General features: G+C 45.3%; 2 protein-coding genes across 7 annotated transcripts in view; one reads left to right on the top strand and one right to left on the bottom strand.

The window, feature by feature from the left end:
• Positions 1-964: 964 nt before the first annotated feature.
• On the bottom strand, positions 965-5,190 carry GDF5 (growth differentiation factor 5). Its single transcript, XM_005434987.3, has 2 exons — positions 4,337-5,190; positions 965-2,708 (listed from the first exon to the last, which is right to left on the bottom strand). The coding sequence occupies exons 1-2, from the start codon at positions 4,968-4,970 to the stop codon at positions 1,840-1,842; spliced, it is 1,503 nt and encodes a 500-aa protein (XP_005435044.1). The 5' UTR covers positions 4,971-5,190; the 3' UTR covers positions 965-1,839.
• Positions 5,191-10,193: 5,003 nt separating this feature from the next.
• The window catches only part of CEP250 (centrosomal protein 250), a 37,158-nt gene continuing 26,634 nt past the window's right edge, over positions 10,194-20,717 (top strand). For 4 of the 6 annotated variants that reach the window (XM_055721630.1, XM_055721629.1, XM_055721628.1 and 1 more), the window contains exons 1-14: positions 10,195-10,513; positions 11,228-11,284; positions 11,992-12,074; positions 12,668-12,833; positions 13,511-13,617; positions 14,893-15,120; positions 15,686-15,782; positions 16,266-16,364; positions 17,344-17,505; positions 17,796-17,974; positions 18,388-18,570; positions 19,511-19,655; positions 19,937-20,083; positions 20,273-20,503. In XM_055721630.1, the coding sequence (XP_055577605.1) occupies positions 10,397-10,513; positions 11,228-11,284; positions 11,992-12,074; positions 12,668-12,833; positions 13,511-13,617; positions 14,893-15,120; positions 15,686-15,782; positions 16,266-16,364; positions 17,344-17,505; positions 17,796-17,974; positions 18,388-18,570; positions 19,511-19,655; positions 19,937-20,083; positions 20,273-20,503 (2,001 nt within the window). In that variant the 5' untranslated portion in view covers positions 10,195-10,396. Of the gene's footprint in view, positions 10,514-11,227; positions 11,285-11,991; positions 12,075-12,667; positions 12,834-13,510; positions 13,618-14,892; positions 15,121-15,685; positions 15,783-16,265; positions 16,365-17,343; positions 17,506-17,795; positions 17,975-18,387; positions 18,571-19,510; positions 19,656-19,936; positions 20,084-20,272; positions 20,504-20,717 lie in introns of all 6 variants that reach the window. The other 2 variants (XM_055721632.1, XM_055721631.1) reach the window with 1 other exon arrangement.

The following is a 20,717-nucleotide window of genomic DNA, read 5'->3' as shown; positions in this document are numbered from 1 at the left end:
ACTTGTCACTCCACACACTAGTTAGTGATTTGCCCTCCTGTCAAGTACAGCATTCTGACCCACCTCATTTTGTGTTACCACATGCACCAAGCAATACCAATTCCTGCAGGGAGACATCATGGTGCTAAGCTATTGCAAAGAGATGACACATACAAAAGCTCCCTGCAGTGCTTTTTCTGTACCACCATGCTGTAGGTTGTGGTACATGACAACTCTGCCTGCACAGGGGATCCCCAAGTGTCTGGCAGCAAAGCTGCTTAATCAGGTATTTAAGCTGGTTAAAGGGTCAGCCACCTAAAGAGTGCAGGAGGAAGGGAAGAGCTTTTGTCACTGTTTATCTATGGCTGTTGACCATGAATTTAGGATGGTTTGCCACTATTGTGAGCTAGAGCACATCCAGTCTGGGGTACTGACCAGGAGGACCTCAGGGACCATATTCAGCTCCTTGCCACTACCCACACCAGTGATGCTGTGCAGAGGAGAGTTCAGATCCAGGAAAACATGGGACTTGATGGTTTAAACTGTGAGGAAACAATATCAAACCTTAATATTAATATTTTATACTACTGATAAACTACTTCAATTTCTGGTGGTTCTTATGGCCTTTCTGATTCGTCTACAGTTGAACATCTGGTACCTAGTTTTGTAGGTGGAAATATACACAGAATAATCCTACAATAAATTTATGATCCATGTCTGGAACAGATGAAGGGGATATGCAAACACACAGCCCTTGGAGGGTGGAATGAAAGGATACCAGAGCTCTTTTGCAGTCATCTGCATAACTCATTCTTGCCCTAGATACATCAAGTGATAGTGTCATTCCCCACCAGATCAAACCATGCCATACTTTCAGATCTTTCTTCCAGTCTTTCCAGTTTCTCTCTGTGGCAGTAGAGTTAGAGGCAAGCAAAATACATGGACGTGTTTTGCATACCACTGGCATTCTGCTGCACTGAAAAGTCCCTTTCGCTTGTATTTATTAGACAAAAACATTAAAAACAATTTCTAATAGCATTATAATTATGCAGAGCTGGACAACTAGACACAATGTAGAACTGTGTCAATAATTTATTACATCTTATGCCATAACTGAACACTTTTACTATGAGCATTTGAGAACAACTTGGACCTTATACAGAGTAATATATCTTGCTACATAATAATGGAAAGGTGGATACTTAAGAAAGATATGTAGCTTGGAGGAAAACATACATGGAAGCAAATACCTCCTGTATCACCTATCTCCACATAAAACTTAAAACTAAATCAACATATTATATTTAATGACTCCTTTTTTATATATGCATAGTTTCAAGAGCTAATCAGAAAGAAATCATATCAGTGTAACTATTTACACCAAGATGGGAACACAGCAGAACGCAATGTTCTCTTCCAGACATCAGGATTCTTTCCTTACATTTCTTAATGGTCAAAGCACAGGGGACTCAGACATAAATTCAGTCTTAAGAACATTGTTCGAAGGATCAAACAGGTCATATCCACAGCTCACCGACAGCACCTTTACCCACTGCCGTGAGGCTAAAAGAAGATAATCTAGAGGTGTGGAGGTATAATCTTGTCTATCATGGACCTCAGTTACAGGCAGTCTCATGTCGCCAGCACAAGGCCTTATATCAGGCTGCATGACAGCACCCAAATGCTATACTGAAATATGACCATGGTGGAGATACCTATAGGAGCTCTGGATTTATTGCTACATCCTTGTAAACACACTTACCCTGGAGGTAAGAAATATAGTTAACCTTGTTTGAGGACAGGTTATGTTCAATATGTCATATTGCCTTTCATAACATATTCACGTGAGCAACTGTTCTGCTACCTACAACCACATGACTCCACCACCATGTCCTCATACTGCTTGTAGACCACGTTGTTTGCAGAGTCAATGAAAAGAATGCTAATAGGACTCAGCCTGGTTGGGACACAGCAAGTTGGGGGTGTCGATTCTGGGTCCATTGAGTTCATTAATGTTTGGATAACTGCGTGATTGGTGGGCTCCAGATGGGATCGTAGGGGGAATTCACAAAGCCCTTCGCAGTGATATGCTTCATACTCTAGAGGGGCTATTATCCAGTCATCCCAGCCCATATCCTTAAAATTCACATGGAGGGCTTTTCTGCTACACCTCGCCTTCAGATTCTTAGTGGGCCTCTTCCCTTGCCGTGTTGCTAGAGGAGCTCTTCTCTTCCGCCTCTGATTGAATAAGTACTCATAAACAGTTTTGTCATCTTGGCCAGACCTAGCTTTGATTTCATTGAAGAATAAGTCTCTTTTTTTTGTCCTCCCAAATACCAAGAAGAGAGCCTTTTCATTGACCTGTCTTCCTGTTCTATTAAATCCCACACTCCTGAGATCAACAGCTCTCCCCCTGTCAAAAGTTTCCAGTTCAAAACACAAGTTAACCAAGTTTTTAAAGTTCCTGAAAAGTTTCCAGATGTCAAACACTTCCCACTTTGGTGTATCTGTGATACTGACAGTACGAGAGTCCAGGAGTGTTGCTGCTTGTCTGTTTGTAGAGCAACTAAATAATTTCACTTGGGAAGTTTTTCCAGAAGAATGAGACTTCCACGTATCAGAAGGTTTTTTCCTCAATATTCGAAGCTCTGCTCCCAGCAAACCATCTTTTTCTAATGCACTGATGTCAAAAATATATTTCTGTTTTCTTATAGTTGCCGCTCTCTCATCTAAAAAAAGCACACACATTTTTAAATGTATATCAAGCACAGATTAGTATCAGTTATTCAGTTCTTAATGGTTTTCCTGAAGTTTTCTCATAAGCCTAGAAGATTCCTTAATTAACCCACCAAACAGAAAGAGCAATTTTTGTCAAAGGGATCAGCTCTGTGCAGGGACCCAGAAAAACTCAGTGACTCAACAGGGAAAAGAGTTTCTGAGTTTGCCTTGTAGAAATCTCATTTCTTTGGCTGGCGGGCATTTTCTAACTTCAAAGTCACAATTAACCAATTGAAAAATAGTTCTTTTTCAGTGCTGAGCACTCACAGGGCCTATTCACCACTTATATTGTAGTTAAATCATTGAAACAGAGCTTCAGTGGTGCCCAGGCCTCATGCTGGTTCCAAACATGAGCAAATTTACCCTTAGACAATACAATAGTGAATTAGTCCTTTAAAACCAACATCCCCCAGGAACTGCCAGACACAAGGATAATTGCCTTATTAACTTAACTCCACATGATTCACAACTTTTTCAAATTGGGCAGAAAAACATACCTCCCTTTAACCTGACGTTACATTTTCTTGGTTAAGCTCATGAGCAGCACTAACAAGGAATATGGTTGAGCCAACATTTTAGTGACATCACATTAACAATGCCTGCCAGTGGTAAGCTGAGAACCTGAATGCAGCACTTGTGAGCAGCATATCATCTCTTCCCAGAAGCCAAGCTATTCAGAATTAAATGGCAAACAAATCCAGTCCTGGCTGAGTCTTCCATCACCATTACTTTATCAGCTGTCACACATGTTGCTTCCTTAAGTACATGACAAAACTGTTAGTAACGTCACTGGCAGCAACATGGGGCTCTCCAACCGGAGTGGTAAGGTGAACATCATTCTTTGGAAGCCTGGTTACTTCTTGTATGAAAGCAGACTCTATTCCAAATTTTCAAAAAACTTTGGAACCAGGATGTTGAGCTGCAAGTTCTGGAGTCCCAGAAGTTACTGCTCTTGTTAGTCTGTGCTTAGCTGTGGGCTTCTGTGTGGACAGAAGGTTGGAAGTACCCGAAAGCATGAGCTTTGAGCTAGTACAGATACACCCACCCTATGGTATGATGACTCCTGGGTCCACAGTGTAGTTCCTCATGATTCTACCCTGAACAAACCAGGCTGACCCTTTGATACTGAAACTTGTGGTTTTTTTCATGGAATAGCCCTGTTCTTAGCATATCATGTGTTTTTTAGATACACTGTACAATAAAAGCTAATGTTAGCAGTTTCCAGGAGCTAGTTACAGAAAGAAAATAAGACATTTAAAAGGTTTTTAAATACCTAAGCATGCAAAGACTGATTGATTTTCAACAATATGCATCTAAAATATTTCCTAAATGTTTTGTTTGGCTGCCACACAACCATCTTGTTCTGCCTGTAAATGAATTTTCCAAGATAAGGCAGGAGGACAAAATCTGCAGCAGTGTCATATGATTTAATTTACATTAAAAAGAGCTATTTGACTTTAACAAAGTATTATTATTTTCTCATACTCTCTACATGTATAAAGACACTCAGACATCTCTCTCTGTCCACACACACCCACACCCACACCCCCACACCCACACACACGAGCTGCTTTCTTACCTTGTCCTTTGTCTATAAAGCTGGTTATTGTATTGGCAAGCCCAGCCTCCAGTTTTACACTTCCATTAACACCTTTTCTTTCTGCATCTGAGAGAGTCCTGTACAAAGAGAGCATGTATTCATGTGGCGTTATAGGGGGATGTCTGAAAGTTTCCTTAGTTTCCCTCGGGGTTACAGGCTCTTTAGTCTTTTTGGTTTTGAAAGAATCAGTGTCAGTACTGCTTGTGCCAGTTTTTTTCAAAGCCACCTTGCTGCTAAGATTTTGAACCTTTGGAGTCACTGTCCTTACTCCAGAAGGTCTGCTGGGGAGATGTCCTACCTTGCCCTCCGTGGCTGCTGTTCTTGAGAGAACCTTCTTTGATTCATCGTTCTTGGGCAGCAGAGCTCCAGCCTGACCAGCACTGCTTTTAGTCCTAGCCTTTGAGGTCCCAGTACTATATCCATGGCTTGCAGTCCTCAGTGTACCTGCCCGTGCTGAGGGATTCCTCTCTTTTCCTTCTGCTTTTAAAAAACCTAGTTTAGATCCTGGATTACTCTGGCCTGCTTCAGAATTACTCAGCGCTCCAGGAACTAGATCCAGAGACAGCCAAGTCAAATGCCAAAGCAGTAAAGTGAGAAAATGCAGGATTTTCATCCTCTGGTCTTCCTCTGAATGCCACTAAAGAAAAAATCAGAAAAGGTTCCTCCAGTTTGGCAGAAGAAAACATGAAAGAAATTAAAAACGAAAGTCAGAAAAATTGTTTTTTGTTTGAGATTAAAACATTGCAAATCTCGTTGTTCAGTACTTGTATCCAGTCCCATAGTGGAAATGCTCATGTACTCAGATATGATCTCCCCTGACTTCAGTTAGCAGCTGTAAAGAACTTGTTCTTGAAAAGAGAAAGTTTACCACCTCGTTTTCTTCTGTAAAACTGACTGAAAACTTGAAGGAGTCCTGTTTAAATCCAAGGGTTTTTTTTTCCAAGAAGGAAGAATGGCGTAATGCTGCCTCTGTGTTAAAAGGTTTTTTTAAAGTTTTGAATCCTTTCCAGTGAAAATATTTCACACACAGAGACCTGCAGGTGCTCAGAAATCTTTTACAAACCTGAACTCAGGAATTGGAAACGGAATTCCAACAAACCTATTTAATTACTCTCTGATGTCATGCTGTCTAAACTAATTTAACTGCGATATATTTCTTTAAAAAAATCTTCTTTACCCTTTTCATTAGCATGAGTCATACTCTGCCTCATGTGAAACAGCTCCACAGGCTCAAAACTCCAGAAGATGCCTTTTCAAGTGGCAATACGACCTCTACCTTAGCCTTCGATGAACTTCATGTTTAAACGGGACAAACTGCAAGATCAACAACTGAGACCTGTCATACAGTCCACTGGACACATTAAAACAGCTAAGTGTAATTCATTTAGCTCTTTTTCCAGAGAACTGTAACAGTGGCTTCACTTTGTCCTCCAGTGACTGAAGGGCTGAGCTGGTAACGCAGGCGCTTAACAAGGATGAAGTTTAATTTTTCACAAACACAACATGGCCGTGCCCACAGTCAGTGTATTTTGGCGTATTTATTGCTATGCTTTAAAAAATCCATGTAAGCCCAGTTGGAGAAGAAGCTTCTGGCGGTGGGGATGCCCTGCGGGGGGGGCGGGGGTGGCACAGCGCAGGGCAGCAGTGCACCCTGCAGGCAGCCAGCCTCCCCTGGCCAGAGCCACCTGGGGAGCTGGGGGCACCCTGAAACCCCTGTCTTTCCTCCAGAGACTGTTCAACGACAGCCTTTGTTTTAAAATTAGATGCAAAATTTTCAAGAGCCACCTACTGCACAGCCACAAGAAGGCTGGTAGTTAGAAACCCCTGTTACTTACATGTCAAGGCTATCCTGCAGCTTTTAGCCGCAAAGAGAGTGTGGAGCAAACATTGTCTTTCATAAGCTGCAAAAAATGAACTGTTGTTCAAAATGAGCCTTTGGGAAATGAGGCACTGGGTTGGATTGAACAGGGATTAATGGGACCCTTCTCTCATCTTGCACTGACAATAAGCCCAGTCCTCCTCCCTCATTTCTGAGGGCAAGAAGAAAAGGAAAAGATACAAAACTTTTTAGCTCAATTTGTGCGTGCTGTAGCATTTCCCACCCTGACTACCAAACTACTTTCATAAATAACCTGCAGCCCTTTCTGCATGAGGAGCTCTGAATGCTTTACCTTGTTCTGATGGAGGAACTGAAGGATAGAAGAATTTACTGATTTCACAGATGTCACAAATCAAGTAGATCCAAAAACCCACTCTCCTGATTCTGACCTAATGGCCCTTCCTCTGATGTCAGTTGTAGTTTCAATATTCCCTATCAAAATAAACCAGCTTTTTGCTGACTTACTTCTGATGAAACCACCCCCCAGCCGTCACTCCACGCTGTCTCCATGGCCCTCCCCACCATGCCATCCTTTTATCCTTCTCATATTGCCCACCTTCCTGCTGGGCAGGAGGTGGTGTGCTGTGTCTGGTTCTGCGCTATGGGGTATTGATTAGCTTGCCAGTAGGCCACAGAAGCAGCTAAATATTGAGTTCCCAATGTTAATCTATCCAGCTCCAGTTTTCACAACACTTGTAAGAATTTAATTATCTTTAAGAGCTCTGTTGCTCTATGAAACTTGGCTGAGATTTGCAAACAGATTTACAAATGATTTAGGAGATGGACATGAAAAAGCAGGAAGTAAGACAATGTGGTTAATGGGCCTTGTCTCTTAGTAAATCAGATTAACAATCAATCATATGTTCAAATGATATTTACATGTCTGAGGTTAATATATCTTAATGGGCTGGGTGGCCTAGAGAAAAAAGAAAAAAAAGAGCAAAACCAAGCAAAGCAAGGTGTGCAAACTGTTATTTGTCTTTAAAGGAGGCTCTCTGGAGCAGCTCTCCATCTAGGTGCTTGGAACATAGTACAGTGGCCCCCAGAGTGAAACATTGGCCTTGAATAAGACCCATAGCCTCAGGTGTCTTACGGCCCTACACTACTGTGGAGTCATTCCAGCTGGCTAAGCTCAAACGCAACTGGTATCTTCACTATGTAGATGGAAACCCTCACTCTGGTACAGGCTTTAGATCAGCTATAGGACACAGTGGAAGAGGTGTTCGAGGCCTGTTACTTCTCACCACCAGCTAAGTTTGTGTGTACCACTCGAGTAGCTTGGTTCATACAGCCCACTTGTCCTTTCTGGTCCCTTCTGTGAAGGCAGCTCCTCACACAGTGTATGTAAGGATTTGAAAATGGAAGGCTACCCTTGTCCCTGCTCCTTGGAAATGCATTGCCTCCTGCTCTCCAGATCCTAAGATTATGCCTGTATGAGCTGTGCCACCTTCTCAAACAGACAATTTCAGTGACTCCTCTGGACAATCCAGAGTGGGCTAGAGGATGGGATCACTCTGGGGGCCTGAAGGAACATTTCACAGTGTTGAAAAGTTGCCTTTCCCTGAGGATAGAAGGTCCTATCCAGGTCAACGTATTTGCATGTTCCATGTACAAGTAGACCCTGGAGCCACAGTGCATAGGCCCCTTCCAGCATACCAGATGCTGTCTATACTTTTCTTTAATGCTTGGGCACAGGCACACAGCAACACCTGATGTGCTCCCTGAAGCACACACCTTGTGATCATATTGCTACCTGTAGATGTTTGCCATTTGGATGCAGCACTACTGCTCAGCTGAAGTCCCACCCAGTGCTGCAGCAAGGCAGCAGCGGGGTCCTTCTCACGGAAAGCTCAGATCACCTGCTTGATCTGTCAGAGGATGCTGTGGAATAAGGGCAAGGGCTGAGCTGAGCAGAAAATGCCAGGCTTTCCCACTGAGCCCAGAACTCCCAGGGTGCACTCTAAAATATACCATCTACAGTTGGTCACCCCAACGTGGCTCCAAGGAGGCTCCACTGAATACGTGATGCCAAAAGTCAGAATCTGTTCACTGCTGCAAACTTGAAGTTTGAGCTTCACGTGGAAATCTTTATTTTAGTGATCTATCAGGAATTTATTTCATTGTCCTTTCCCAGGTGAACCGATTTCCAGAAAGTACTTACAGGATTGAGTTAACTCCATATATTAAGCCATTTTCTGTCACATTGCTTTTGCTAATTGAAACTAATTAACATTCTATTTCTGTGAGAACTTAGACCTCTGCATCATACCTTTTTGGGGACTGATTTTTAAAAGCATGAAAAGATAATTTTAGGAAGGAACTTAACAGCTCTGTGCTTTTTGAAAGGAAAGAATGACAGAAAATTCCAAGATGCTATAATTAAAAATTGCTCTTGTCTTGGGCCAGAGCAAACCAAACATCATAAAGTTCCTACTAACATGGGAAAGTGTGGTATAATAATAAAAGGCTGTACTACAATGTCATGATGATACATAAAATATTGGAAGTCCAAAGAAAGAATTGTGTCATCGGTTACCAAGAGACTTGGCTATGCCTCTGAACAGTAGTCAGCTACGGATGGGACAAGCCTGGAGAAGAGCACTGGGATACTATCCACTGCATGTCCTGTCTCAAGAACACTAGTACTAAAAAGAACCTGTCTGCTGCCATGATGCCTATGTGGTAGGTCCAGAAAGCCAGGCACAGCCCGAAAAGGAAACAACATTTTTGGATGTCACTTGGAATCAGTGGAAAGGGAGTTGTCTTTGGATCTGAGTAGTCTCAAAACAGTGAAGATCTGGTACGAGAAAGAAGCTCATTTATGCAAGAAGTTCACCTGAAACACTACAGGCAAGAGCAAAGCCAGGCTGCTGGGAATCAAGCCCCACGATGACAGCCCAGCTGAGGCTGCAGCATTTTGCTAGCAAGGCTGGAGAACTCTTTGCTTCCAGGATAGATCCAAGGGCGCAAGAGCCTCAGAGAGCTCCAAGGTGTCCCCCCCACGGCCCACACCCGAGGCACAGCAGGCCCGGAGAGGTGCGAGACAGCACACACCTTTGGAGCCATCCAGCTGCTTGCTGTGACTGACAATGAGTCCCTTTGGAGACCAAGTCCTCAGTGCTTAGACACAAGCAGAGGCTCTGGGCTCTTACAGAGCAGCATTTTAGTTCAAGAAAATAAAAAAACACTGGGACACCCACCAACGCTGCTGTGTATTTAGACTGAATTTGTTATATTATTTTATAATTATATTATAATTTTTAAATATAAGAAATTAAATTATATTTCAGATATTTTATTTCCTTTCTATCTTTGTCTCATTTGAAAGGAATGTATAGCTTTAAATTAACCGCTCTCTTCATATTCTGATCAATAAGCTGGAGCTACTTCAGCTGCTTCCTATAAAACAGGTTTTTAGAACTCATTCCCTAAACCCTTTTTTGCAATCACTGCTTCACAAGATGTTACCCTCAGTTCTGCATATTTTTGGTTTTGCCTAGATTTCTAATGATGCTTCAGCTATGTTACAATACATGGAGCTGAATCCATCTCAGTTACATTTAGGCTTCCACAGTACCGGAGAGGATTACCTAGGCAGTCTTAGTAGTCAAGAGAGGAAAACAAGACACAGACTGGGCCTGTAGAAAGTCACACCTCACAGTGATGATCTGGCAGCTGCACCGCTGTCTTGCACCACTGCCCTGCTGCCACACTTCCAGCCGTGTGCAAGAAAATGCCTGCACACGAAGCACTGTGAGGGCTGCGGCAGCTGTGGCTGCTTTTGCTGCCATTTGCTGGGCTGGCTTCTCTGGAGAAGCCGAGAAGTACCCCTGTCCTCCTCAGAGAAATTGCCGTCGGCACCGGTGCGTCTCCCCGGGCGGGAGGAGGCTCTGCGGGTACCGAGCACCGTGCAGAACCGCAGACCATTCAGGAGTTTCCCTTCCTGCCCAGCAGAACCCCCGCGGCAATGGGAGACCGCCGCCCCCGGCTGGCCCGGCGCGCCTGCACGGCCCAGGGCTCACGGCACGCAGGCGCCCGGCGGGCAGGCGCACCCGCGGCCCGGGCCCGCCTGAGCGCGGTGCGCCAGGGCAGGCAGCGGAGCGGCCCCCGGCGGGGCGGGGCGAAGCGTGGCGGGCGCGGGCGCGGCTGCCGAGTCCGTCATGGCGGCGGGAGCCGGGGAGGCGGCGGGGAGCGAGGCCTCCCTGCGGCGGCAGCTGCAGAGCTCGCGGGAGGCGCAGCACCGGCAGGCGGTGCTGGTGCGGAAGCTGCAGGCGAAGGTGAGCAGCCCGGTGGGGCAGCTGCCCGGGGCCGGCCGCGCTGAGGGGGCACCCCGCGGCGGAGCCCGCGCCCGGCTGGGACGGGGCCGAGCCCGGAGCTCGGGGGAGGCCCAGGCAGCCGCCTGGCCCCGCCGCTGGCACGGGCCTTCCCCCCCGAGTGAAGCTGCCCAGGCGGCCGGCAGCGCGGGCCCCGGGGGGGCGGCGCGGGCAGGGCCGGCGGGCGGCGGGCCGGCCTCGGTGCTGCTGCGGGCAGCCCCCTGCGCTCCGCTGCTGAGCGCAAACCCGCGTTCTGCAGCGGGGGCTGCCTCAGAACTAACTCTGAAAAGCAATTTGGAAAACTCGTTCCTCTGATTTCAGGGACCCTCTGGGCTTTTAACCCGCTGGGCTTTTAGCCCGCTGGCAATACTGATTTGGGGTACGTGGTGGCCATAGGCCAGGCATGGCTGTCTTTGAGTCTGTCTCATCATTCTGCTTGCCATCACTGTCTTAGGCTGAGCAGATAGGACTACCGGTAAAAGAAACCCTGTCTCCGTTTCTTTAATATTAGGCAAAGTGAAGCTTCCCTGTATCGTAACAACTTGTTGACTGAGTTGGCAGCGCTGTGAAACGTACTGTGTGCAGGCTGTATAAAGACTTAAGAGAAGAGCTAATGCAGGAGGAGCGGAGTCTGTTACAAGCTGCATTTGCTCATCTTCCTTGTCTGTGACCATCTAGGTGCTGCAGTACCGGACTTTGTGTCGAGAGTTGGAACAGCAAGTGGAAGCAGGAGGGGTGAGTGTGCAGGTTGCTAACTGAAGATAGTGTACGTAGAATTTGTAAACACAGACAAAAAAAAAAGCTCCCCAAAGCAGTGACAGAGGAGAAGGTCCTGCACCCTGAGGGTTTAAAGAAGCGCTGTAAGTTTGCCTCGCAGTGTTTTATCCATTTGCTGTTCTTAGAGCAGTAGTCATGGAAATGCCGCTTCAGAAAACCCTATCAAGAAGGATCTTAGATTTGCAGAAGAGTGCTTTATTGCTGGAGTAACATTTTGTCCTATGCTTGGGAGAGGGCTGTACTGCCTGTTACATTATATGGCTGTCTCTGAAAAAGAATTGGTTCAAACATAGCATTTTGGAAGGCAAGAATGTTGGCATTCAGCATCCAGAGCTGGCTCTCTGCTTTTCTTTCTGCTTCACAGCTAAAGTAAACCTAGGAAACAAAGGGTAAGAGAGTAGGAGAGCATTCCCAGGCTTCAAGTCAAAGTTAGCCCTCACAGTTGCGAACCGAGGATACTTAGCTGTGAAAGTGTGACAGTGGGAGACTGAGAGCTACTCGTGTTGAGTAACATCCTTCCCCTCCATTCCTCTTCATAGTCACGACACTGTTATGCCTGGAAGAAGCCACGAGCTCTTGAGATACCCAACAAGTGGAGGTGAAAGTGATGGATGCTAACAGCAGTGAACACAGGAATCTGACTAAACATTTCATTTCTTCTTAAGGGATGCCTTCCAGGCAAGTGGGAAGCCACAGAAGACCACAGCCTGGAGAAAGCACTGCTTCAGGTGGAAGAGGAGCAGCAAAGGTACAAGGAAGAAGCATTCCCTCGAACTTGGTATCCTGATGCTTACGGAACTGAGAGAAAAGCTGTCAGTGCTACCTAGGCTCCCCAAGGGAAGCGGTTGGGCAAGCCACTTTGAAAGGAGAAGGGTCCACAGTCCGTTTTCTGTGGTGCAGCAACAGTGCTGTGTGCTGAATGGCTCTGTTTTGAGAAGGGGGATTATTCTGGGTGACCTCCACAGGTCCCTTTGCAGCCTAAATTATTCTAGGGTTAGAATAGTAGGTGAGTGACTCAGGGCAATGCTAGAAAAAGGTGATGCATCCAGTGATCAGACAGCACAAAGGGGATGTAAGAGGTTAACTGTGGGCATCATGAAATTTGAAGAGGGAGGGGAAACCAAAAGCATAGATGGAAATTGATGGAAATTGAAGGTTTAAAGCAAGGAGAAGCAAATGAGTGCACCATCACAGAGAGATCTTAGTTAATCCTAGAAAGCACTTTTACTGCCTCTCAGTTTGACAACAAAGTCAGTGTTGAGGGAGTTGGAAAATTGTGGGGATGCTGCTTCAGGATAGCAGTTGTTCAGTCAACCTCATTGCTGTTTCTCCCTTTCCAAGGTGTGAGAATCTGGCAGAAGTGAACACTCTCCTGCGGGAGCACCTCAACAAAGCAAATGAGGTGAATTCAGCCCTCAGAGAAGATGTTGGAAAACTGACGGCAGATTGGATGAGGGCCCGGGAGGAGCTGGAATTGAAGGAGAGTGAATGGCGCAATGACCGTGAGGTAAGGACAAGGCTATGGGAATGTCGGATGTGATGCCAGAGTGGAATGAGAATGCATTTTATTTCTGGTGTAGAGAACTTGCTGTGTGAAAGTTGTGGGTCTACATTGTATTGGTGTTGAGAGCAGAAGGCAGGGGTGTGAGATGGAGGAGTGCCAGCAGATTGTGGTGGTGGAAGGTGCCCACCTGCTGTGCTCGGTCCTAAAGGCAAATGCTTGCTGTTGCTGTGTACTGGTCATCTTTTAGTAGCTCTTAAATGTCCATCTAGAACAGTCCAGGAGACCAGAGAGATCTGTGTGTTTTCAGATTCAGAGTAGCTGATGGACGAACAGGACAGGCCTCCCTTACCTTGCCTGTGGTAAGCAAATCTGACACTGGTCTTGGAGGGGCTTGTTTTTGTCTTCTTCCACCAAGACTGTTAGAACCTCTGCAAAGTGAGGTGATGAATCATCATCATTTGCAGATACCCACTCCTGCAGGAGGAGTGTGGATGTTCCCTTCTTTGAAGTCAGGTGGCTGGTCTGCTGAAGATGCCTCTTAAGTCCTTGATGCCCCTCTCAGAACTGTTATTAAAGGAGACCTGGTGGTGGTTGTACTCTCTGCTATCTGAAAGCATAGTGTCACTGTATAGTGACAGTGAAGGCTGAATTGGCATTTCTTTTTGACTTTGCACATTTAGCTTTATGAAAACTACTTAAGGGGTGAACATAACCGTCTCATCGGCCTGTGGCGTCAGGTGGTAACCTTCCGCCGTCATTTTCTGGAAATGAAGACTGCCACTGACAGGTGAGTAGAAGTTAAGGCTAGATCTCTTGGCAAAAAAATGTAGCTTGCTTTCACACCTGCTTTTTAAGTCTCAGTGTTACATCAGTTGTGGCTAAAGATACGGTTTCTCCTGTGGTAGTCTGAACTAATGCCGTTAAGCATGCTTTAGGCTATTTTTGGAATCAATTTGTTTTATGCTGGTTTTGAGATAAAACTGAGGGGCTTGAACTATAAGGAATGCAAAGGCCCTGAAGAGATGACTTTGCTATGGTGATGACTGAGCATATTAACACAGACACAGGCATATATGGACACATTGGAAGGGACTCACCAAAGCTGTGCATGCAGCATGTAGAGCAGTCTCTTTTACAGAATGATGAAATCTCATTGAGTTTCTTTTCCCACTGCTTCTGATGGGAAGATCATTCGTAAATACATATTTTTTTTTCTTTCTCATTTCCAGTTTATATTTATTCTGGTCAGTTTGTATCTGCTTAATCCTGTACCAATATTGTTGAGGGAAATAATAGCTTCTCTTCTCTGTTACTGCATTTATCCAATTTATTTTGCTTGGTTTGATACCTCTTTTTATCAGTGTTCTCTTATTCTTGGGCTCTGGGAGGTTCCTTTCTCATGATTGCCTTCTACATGAACAAAAATAGTAATGGTACATTCTTCTGATGCCAGCATGTGATTTCAAACTCTGGGTTACTGTCAGCTATTTACCTTACTTGATTATAAGCCTTCCTTAATGTGTAGAGTATGCCTGATCTACTATTGCATTCTTGTGTTATTTGTGCTTTTTTGTTACAGCATTTTAGGATTATTCTTACACCACCTTCCTGAAATGTTTATTATGTAGATACTGTCATGGGCCTCTTAGCAGTTGAAGTGTTGATAATAATAGGTCGCTTAAGGCTGATCTCCTAGGTATAAAAGCTGAGGACCCTGGTAAAATTCCTTACACCTGTTAATGATAATTAGAGTATGTTAATAAGATAGAGGAGGAACAACAATTGATAAGAGTAATTAGAGGTCCCTGAAGCTTTCTGGCTGTGCCATACATTTCTTCTTATCTCTGATGAGGAACAGACTCATTCCTCAGCTGTCCAGTAGACTCACTGCTCAACTGTCAAGATGTGTCCTGATCCCAAAGCATCAGATGAACGATTTGTCCTCAATGAAGATGTCATCTTTCCAGCCAGCTTTCACTATTGTGCTATTACATGCCTCAGAAGTGAATCAGCTGATAAAGATGGTGGTGTGAACGTTGTATCTTCCTTGATTCTTTTTCAGAGATTTGTCGGAGCTGAAGGCAGAGCAGATGAGGCTTTCTGGATCTGTCCTTGTAAACTGCTCCCGTCTAAACTCCAGCATACAGCTCTGGGAGTCCATCACTCTGGGTAGACCTGTCCTGAAGGATCAGGCACAGCAGCAAGCAGGACAGGAAATTAACCAGAAGACTGGAGAAGTGATGTGCTTACAGGTCAAGGAGGACGTGGAGAAGAAGGAGCTTCAAGACAGGTAAAGGTGCTTTAAACTTTGCTATTACACACATTATCTTTTGTGGCTGCTTCCTGGATCCATAGGTGGGCTGTGTTCACATTTAAACACACCCATTCTGCATAGCCCTATTATTTCTGTCCCTGGTCAAACTATTGCCTTCAACAGAAAGGACAGAAAAAAATGTCTGACTGATGGAAGCTCTTCTGAGTAAGACAAGACTGGAAAAGAAATTGCATGTTACAATGTTTTTGTTTTAACTGATTCTTGGTGAGAAATTGAGACCAGTGTGAGGAGACTTCTGTCTTGTAGAGCCCTTTTGCTAAAGGGGTTGTGCTAAAGGTGTTGTGAGGAATTTGCCCACAGCAAGCATAAGCACTGGAGCACCTTTGTACTGACAGTTCCTGGGCAGACTGAGTGCAGAAGGCCTTTGGGGCAAGAAGTGCCGATTTGCAGCATCAAGCATATTAATCTGTAGGGATTCTGGGTTGAACTTTCTCTGCTATGCCTCTGGGAGCTGCTTAGCTCTTTAACAGGTGATGGTGTGCAATGCTTTTGGAATGGCACGTGGACCTTGTCTTCTCAGGGTGATGGAGCTCTCAGCCCTGCTTGTACAGTCTCAGAAGCAAAACGAGGAGAAGGAGAAGGCCGTGAAAATGCTTAACGACACTTTGGAGATTCTAGTATGTTTTACCTTTATCTGGGAGGTAGCCCAGTGTTTGCTCTCCAGCCTTAGCACAAAGGGATGTGGCTTCCTCAGGAGAAGAAGCAGTAAAGATGCAAATTGTATGGGAACATTAGGCATATTGCCAAAATACTCCTTGTGTGTTTGGCACATGTGTGATCAGTTCAGGTGCAGACAGTGGCAGGGAGCTGCTGACAGTTCAGTTGTCTTCCTCAGGCAGATTGCATCAATGCTATTCTGCCTGTGACTTTAAGCCTCTGGGGATCAAAGTTCCTTGGAATTGACAGCTTCGTAGCAGTCTATAAAAATGAGCTGTTGGTCTTCCTCAGTTTTAGCAAAGAAGAAATTGAGTAGATCTGGGAAGGAATACAGTAGAATCACTAGGGCTGAGGCTTATCAGTGTGACAATACTGCTGGGGATGTGAATGCTGCAGAGGGGAGCAGCTCTTCCCTGACCACCCTTTCCTTACTCTGTTCTCAGGAAGCAAGTCAGTTAGAGAGAGAATATGAAGCTTCATTGACTAAAAGTGCCAAAGAGGAGAATCTTTCCCTCCAAAAGGTGATAAAAGATATAACTGAGGTGAGTACAGAGTTGAGACCACATCCCTGTAAATTTGATTTCACAGTATTTGAGGAAGGCAATGGACTAGCGCAGGGAATAGATATATATGTTCTTTACTATCTATGTTAACTGCTACTGGCTGTTTAATTTTTATACCACTTTTCTGACATAAAACCTGTTACAACTTCCAAGTTGGCTGTCCTGTGAGACTTCAGGTGAGTCACTAGAAATTTTAGTACCTTTGCCTTCACTGTCCTGCTGAGGCCTGTCTTGGACTATACTTTCCAGGTTGGCTGCTTGACGCGTGTACTCCAGTGTTCCTTGAATGCTTCCCCCACCCTCCTTGAGTAATGACTCTGTTGCTCTTCAGATTTTTAATAAAAGGCCACTGACTCAATCAATGCACTTGCCAACTCTGCTCCACTCTACCTTCACTGACCATTATCTCCCCAGAATTGCAACTGATCTGTTTAGGGGTAACTTTAACTTAGTCCTAAATTCTGCTCTATGGAGGAACGTTTAATCATCAGGTCTTTTACACAGCCTCTCACAGAGTTAGTTCTTTCCCCTTATGTAGTCATTTTTATCCTCTTGTGCTGCTGCTCAGAGTAATTACAAACATTAGCTTTTTCATTGCTGTTTCCCAGTATTCCTCAGCTTCCTTCTTCCCTGGGCAGCATTAATGTTTCCTTTTATTGCTATTTTGAGCATTGATTTGGTGCTCTAAGAAGCTGAAGGAGACCAAAATCATTCCTGAGATCTTGAAGAAACCGAGTGTTCAGGCAGCCTCTAGCTGCTTCACACTTGCTGCTTCTTGGTTTATAGTAATGGTACTCAGAAATCCCTGGAGTAGTTGTGGTCACAGGGACAAGACTTCTTTGTTGACTGAAGAAATGAGAGAATTGAGTTTTTAGTGACTCTAGGGTGAAGTGGGGGAGAAAGAAGAAATGAGTAAAGTAGAATGAGTAAAGAGTAACAGCTTGATGTGGGCTTTCAGGTGGTGTTAGATGACAGTGACAGTACAGTCAACATTATCTGCACCGAGAGTTCCCAACATGCAGAGTATAGCAACATCCTCTCTTCTCTGAGGTCCGTTGATGCAGAGCATGCCTTTGTATTGGTTCAGGAAGCACTGGCAAGGAGGCAAGGGGCAACACAGGTGAGAATTTCTGCTTGTCTTCACTGCTGGCCACAGGCTCAGCTGCTAATGCTTCACTTAGCTTGAAACCTTTCTATTTACTTAGCCAGTTTGGCTAGTTTCTTTCTAGCCTTGCCAGTCTTACCAGCTCCGTGTTCTACTGCTTTTCTCTTCTTGATCTCCACCCCCTCATCACAGCTTTTGCCTTCAGGTGAGATGTCTCTCTGCCTGCGTCTTCTCCCTGCTATGTGGAGCCATCTTCCCTGCTCCTTATTGCTTGTTTGTGCTCTTTCCCTGCCCGTTCCTTGCAGGCCCTAAAAGAAGAGCTTTCTGCCAGACAGGATTCTATCAATTTCTTGCTGCACCAGCACAGACAGTGGGAAGAGAAGTGCAGGAAGCTGCAGCAAAGGGTTGAGCAGCTGGAGGAGGAATGCAAGATGTCCAGCAGCCACCAGCAGCACCTCCACTCTCTAGTAGAAGCACTCAGAAGGTGAGTGTTTCCTTCTTCTCCTTCATTCTAGAGGCAATCTGCTTCCAGTTTAGGGAGTTCAGAGGTGTTATGGGCAAAGAACTCACCTTCCCTACCACGTGTTTGGCACTTAAGCATCCTGCTGTCACTGCTTTTCATGCTCTGCTGTGAACCCTAAGGCTTTCTTGGAGATTCAGAGCAATTCGACATGCTGCTACTCTGCATTCTGTTCTTTGGGTGGTCTTTCCTAGCCACTGCTTCTCACTGAATGAAGGCAAAACCATGCCTTACTTTCTCTTCCCCTCTTCAATTACCTTGTGAAGGGAGGTGCAAGTTCTTTGTCACTGTATTCCCCACAACTCCATCTTGGAATGATGAAAATGGGATCTATGTTCAAGCCTCTTCATTCTTGTAACTGAGCCTTGTCTCTGCAGTGACTGTGCAAACCTCGAGAAGACCAGGGAAGACCTACAGCAACAGCTTGAAGTGACAGAGCGAGAAGCCTCGCGTCTGCGACAAAGTAACACCGAACTGCAGTTGAAGGAAGATTCAGCCCAGGGGGAAATGGCAGAGCAGCAACAGATGATGGAGAGAGCACGTAGTGACCAGGAGCTCCTGTGAGCGTTAAAGCTTTTTCTGGGCAAGGGTGGGCATTGCTGGACTTCGGGAGGCCCACTATATAAGAGGAATTTTGCATGCTTGCCATTTGTAGCGTGGAAGGGTGAAGGGAGCATGTGGGCAGGTCTGGCTACCTCCTGACATGCAGCATAGCTGCCTCCTTGTACTTCCTTTATGACTCTAAAAAAGTCATGCCAAACCTGACCAGAATAGTTGATGACAGGCATAAACTGAAACAGGAGAGGTTCAGACTAGATTTAAGCAGAACAGAGAACTGAACAATGAAGGCAGTCATGCAGCAGAACAGATTCCTCAGAGACGTTGTGCAGATTCCATCCCTGAAAATTTGGAAGACCCAACTGGATAGAGCCTTGAGCAACTTTGACTGCTCCCATAGCTGACCCCAGCCGCTTTGAGCTGAAGATTGGGCTACAGGGCTCCTGTGGTCCCTGCCAGCCTGAATCATCCTGTGATCCTGTGACTGTTGGATTGGAAAGTCATACGTCTCCTCCCCAGATAGAATGCAGGCTCTTTCATCATTTCACTGCTGAAGGCAGGAGTAATTGTGGGAGTATTAATCTGGTCTGAAAGAGTCTGTCTTACCCGAAGAAGAACTTTGGAAAGACTTATATCCGGTGTATCAAAAAGGAGAGAGAAAACTAACAGGGAGAAAGCTGCTAAGTTGAGTGTACCTGAACTTTCTGGAGGTGTTTTGTGATTCCTGGAAGCTTGTTTTACTTCCTCCATGACAAATGTTTCACCTACATCAATGAGAGAGTGAAGCATCTCTAGTCAGGAAATGCCAGTGTTCTTTAGGTGTAAATAGAAAGTGGTAGAAATCGTTCAAACTGCCATATCTGGAACATAGTATGTACTCTAGGTTTTGGAAATGAGAATGTTTTTACGTTAACATTTGTTTGTCTTTTCCCATTCTTATAGAATGAAGGACTTGGCTGTCCTTGAAGAGAAATATTCCTTATTACAGAATGAGTTGGTAGTTGCGAGAGAGACACTGGAGGAATTGCACCTTCAGAGGGATCTGCTGAAGCAAGAGAAACATGAGCTTACCGTGGCACTGGAGAAGGTATGGTCACCTTATTCCTGGGCAGCACTTGTGGGAGAGGCAGCTGTGATAGGAAGACCACCACAGATGCTGTTTCTGTCAGTAGAAGAAAGGGACAATGTTGTTCTCTTTCTTGAAAAATTGTAATCAGACCACACAGGCTCTGGGATAGTTAGTCCCCGTGTGCTTACTGAGAGTGCTGAACTGGGAGCATGTCAGAGGCACATGGGTGATGTGGAGCTGCTGCCTGAGTTCAGAGATTGTCCTGCCTTTGTTGTCATGTTGTTCGTCTGTCTCTTCAGGCAGAGCAGTCAGTCGCAGAGTTGACAGGGGCTCAGAATAAGCTGAGTGCTGAAATAGCTGAGCTACGTGTCGCAACAGGGAACATGAGCAGTATCAATGAAGCTCTTGCATTGGATAAAGTGCAACTGAACACACTTGTGCTGCAGGTGAGCAGAGTTGCCAAAGATCTTGCCAGGTGTTTGTCTCCAGCTGCTGCTGTTGCTTCTCAGACTTCTTGCCTTCAGACAGCATGACCGAGTGAATATGGAAATGTTCCTCCGTTTTCTGTCCAAGCCAAACCTCCTGCCGAGTAAATCTTACTGTATTTTATTTCCTCTGTGCTTCTGCGATTGTAGCTGGAGCAAGAGAATGAAGTTCTGTCAGGTAAAGTGGGCGAGATGGAGAGAGCAAAGATCTCTGACCAGGAGAAGCTGAACTTGTGTAAGAGAACAAATGAAGAGCTCTGCGCAGAGAAAGCCCGCCTGGAGCAGCTGCTGAAGAAAGCAGAGGAGCAACAGGAGGGGCTGCAGGTACAGCTGACAATACTGGCAGAGGAGAAGGAAGAAACCCAAGAGAAACTCAGTCGGGTGAGACCAAAAACCTGGTGCTTTTGGGTGAGCATTTGGCTGCTTGGCTCAGTGAAGCTGGATCTGTTAGATTCTGCAGTGTTTTTGTCAAGGCGACCCTTGGTAGCACTGCAGGTCAGAAGGCTTTGTTTACTTCTTTTTGGAAACATGTTGATGGCTTGCAAAGCTTTTCTGCAATTCTCTGCATTTGTTCTCTGCTTCCACAGATTCTTCT

The sequence above is a fragment of the Falco cherrug genome, chromosome 10 (assembly GCF_023634085.1).
Source record: "Falco cherrug isolate bFalChe1 chromosome 10, bFalChe1.pri, whole genome shotgun sequence".
Taxonomy (NCBI): Eukaryota; Metazoa; Chordata; class Aves; order Falconiformes; family Falconidae; genus Falco; species Falco cherrug.
The sequence above is the reverse complement of the archived record's forward strand: the minus strand, read 5'-3'. Positions and strand labels throughout refer to the sequence as shown.

What these genes read in the sequence shown, in the direction of transcription:
- GDF5 (XM_005434987.3), bottom strand. Translation starts at nt 4,970, where the DNA reads ATGAAAATCCTGCATTTTCTCACTTTACTGCTTTGGCATTTGACTTGG. An exon ending in CTTTATAGACAAAGGACAAG is followed by an intron (nt 2,709 to 4,336) that starts GTAAGAAAGCAG and finishes TGCTTTTTTTAG; the next exon opens with ATGAGAGAGCGGCAACTATA.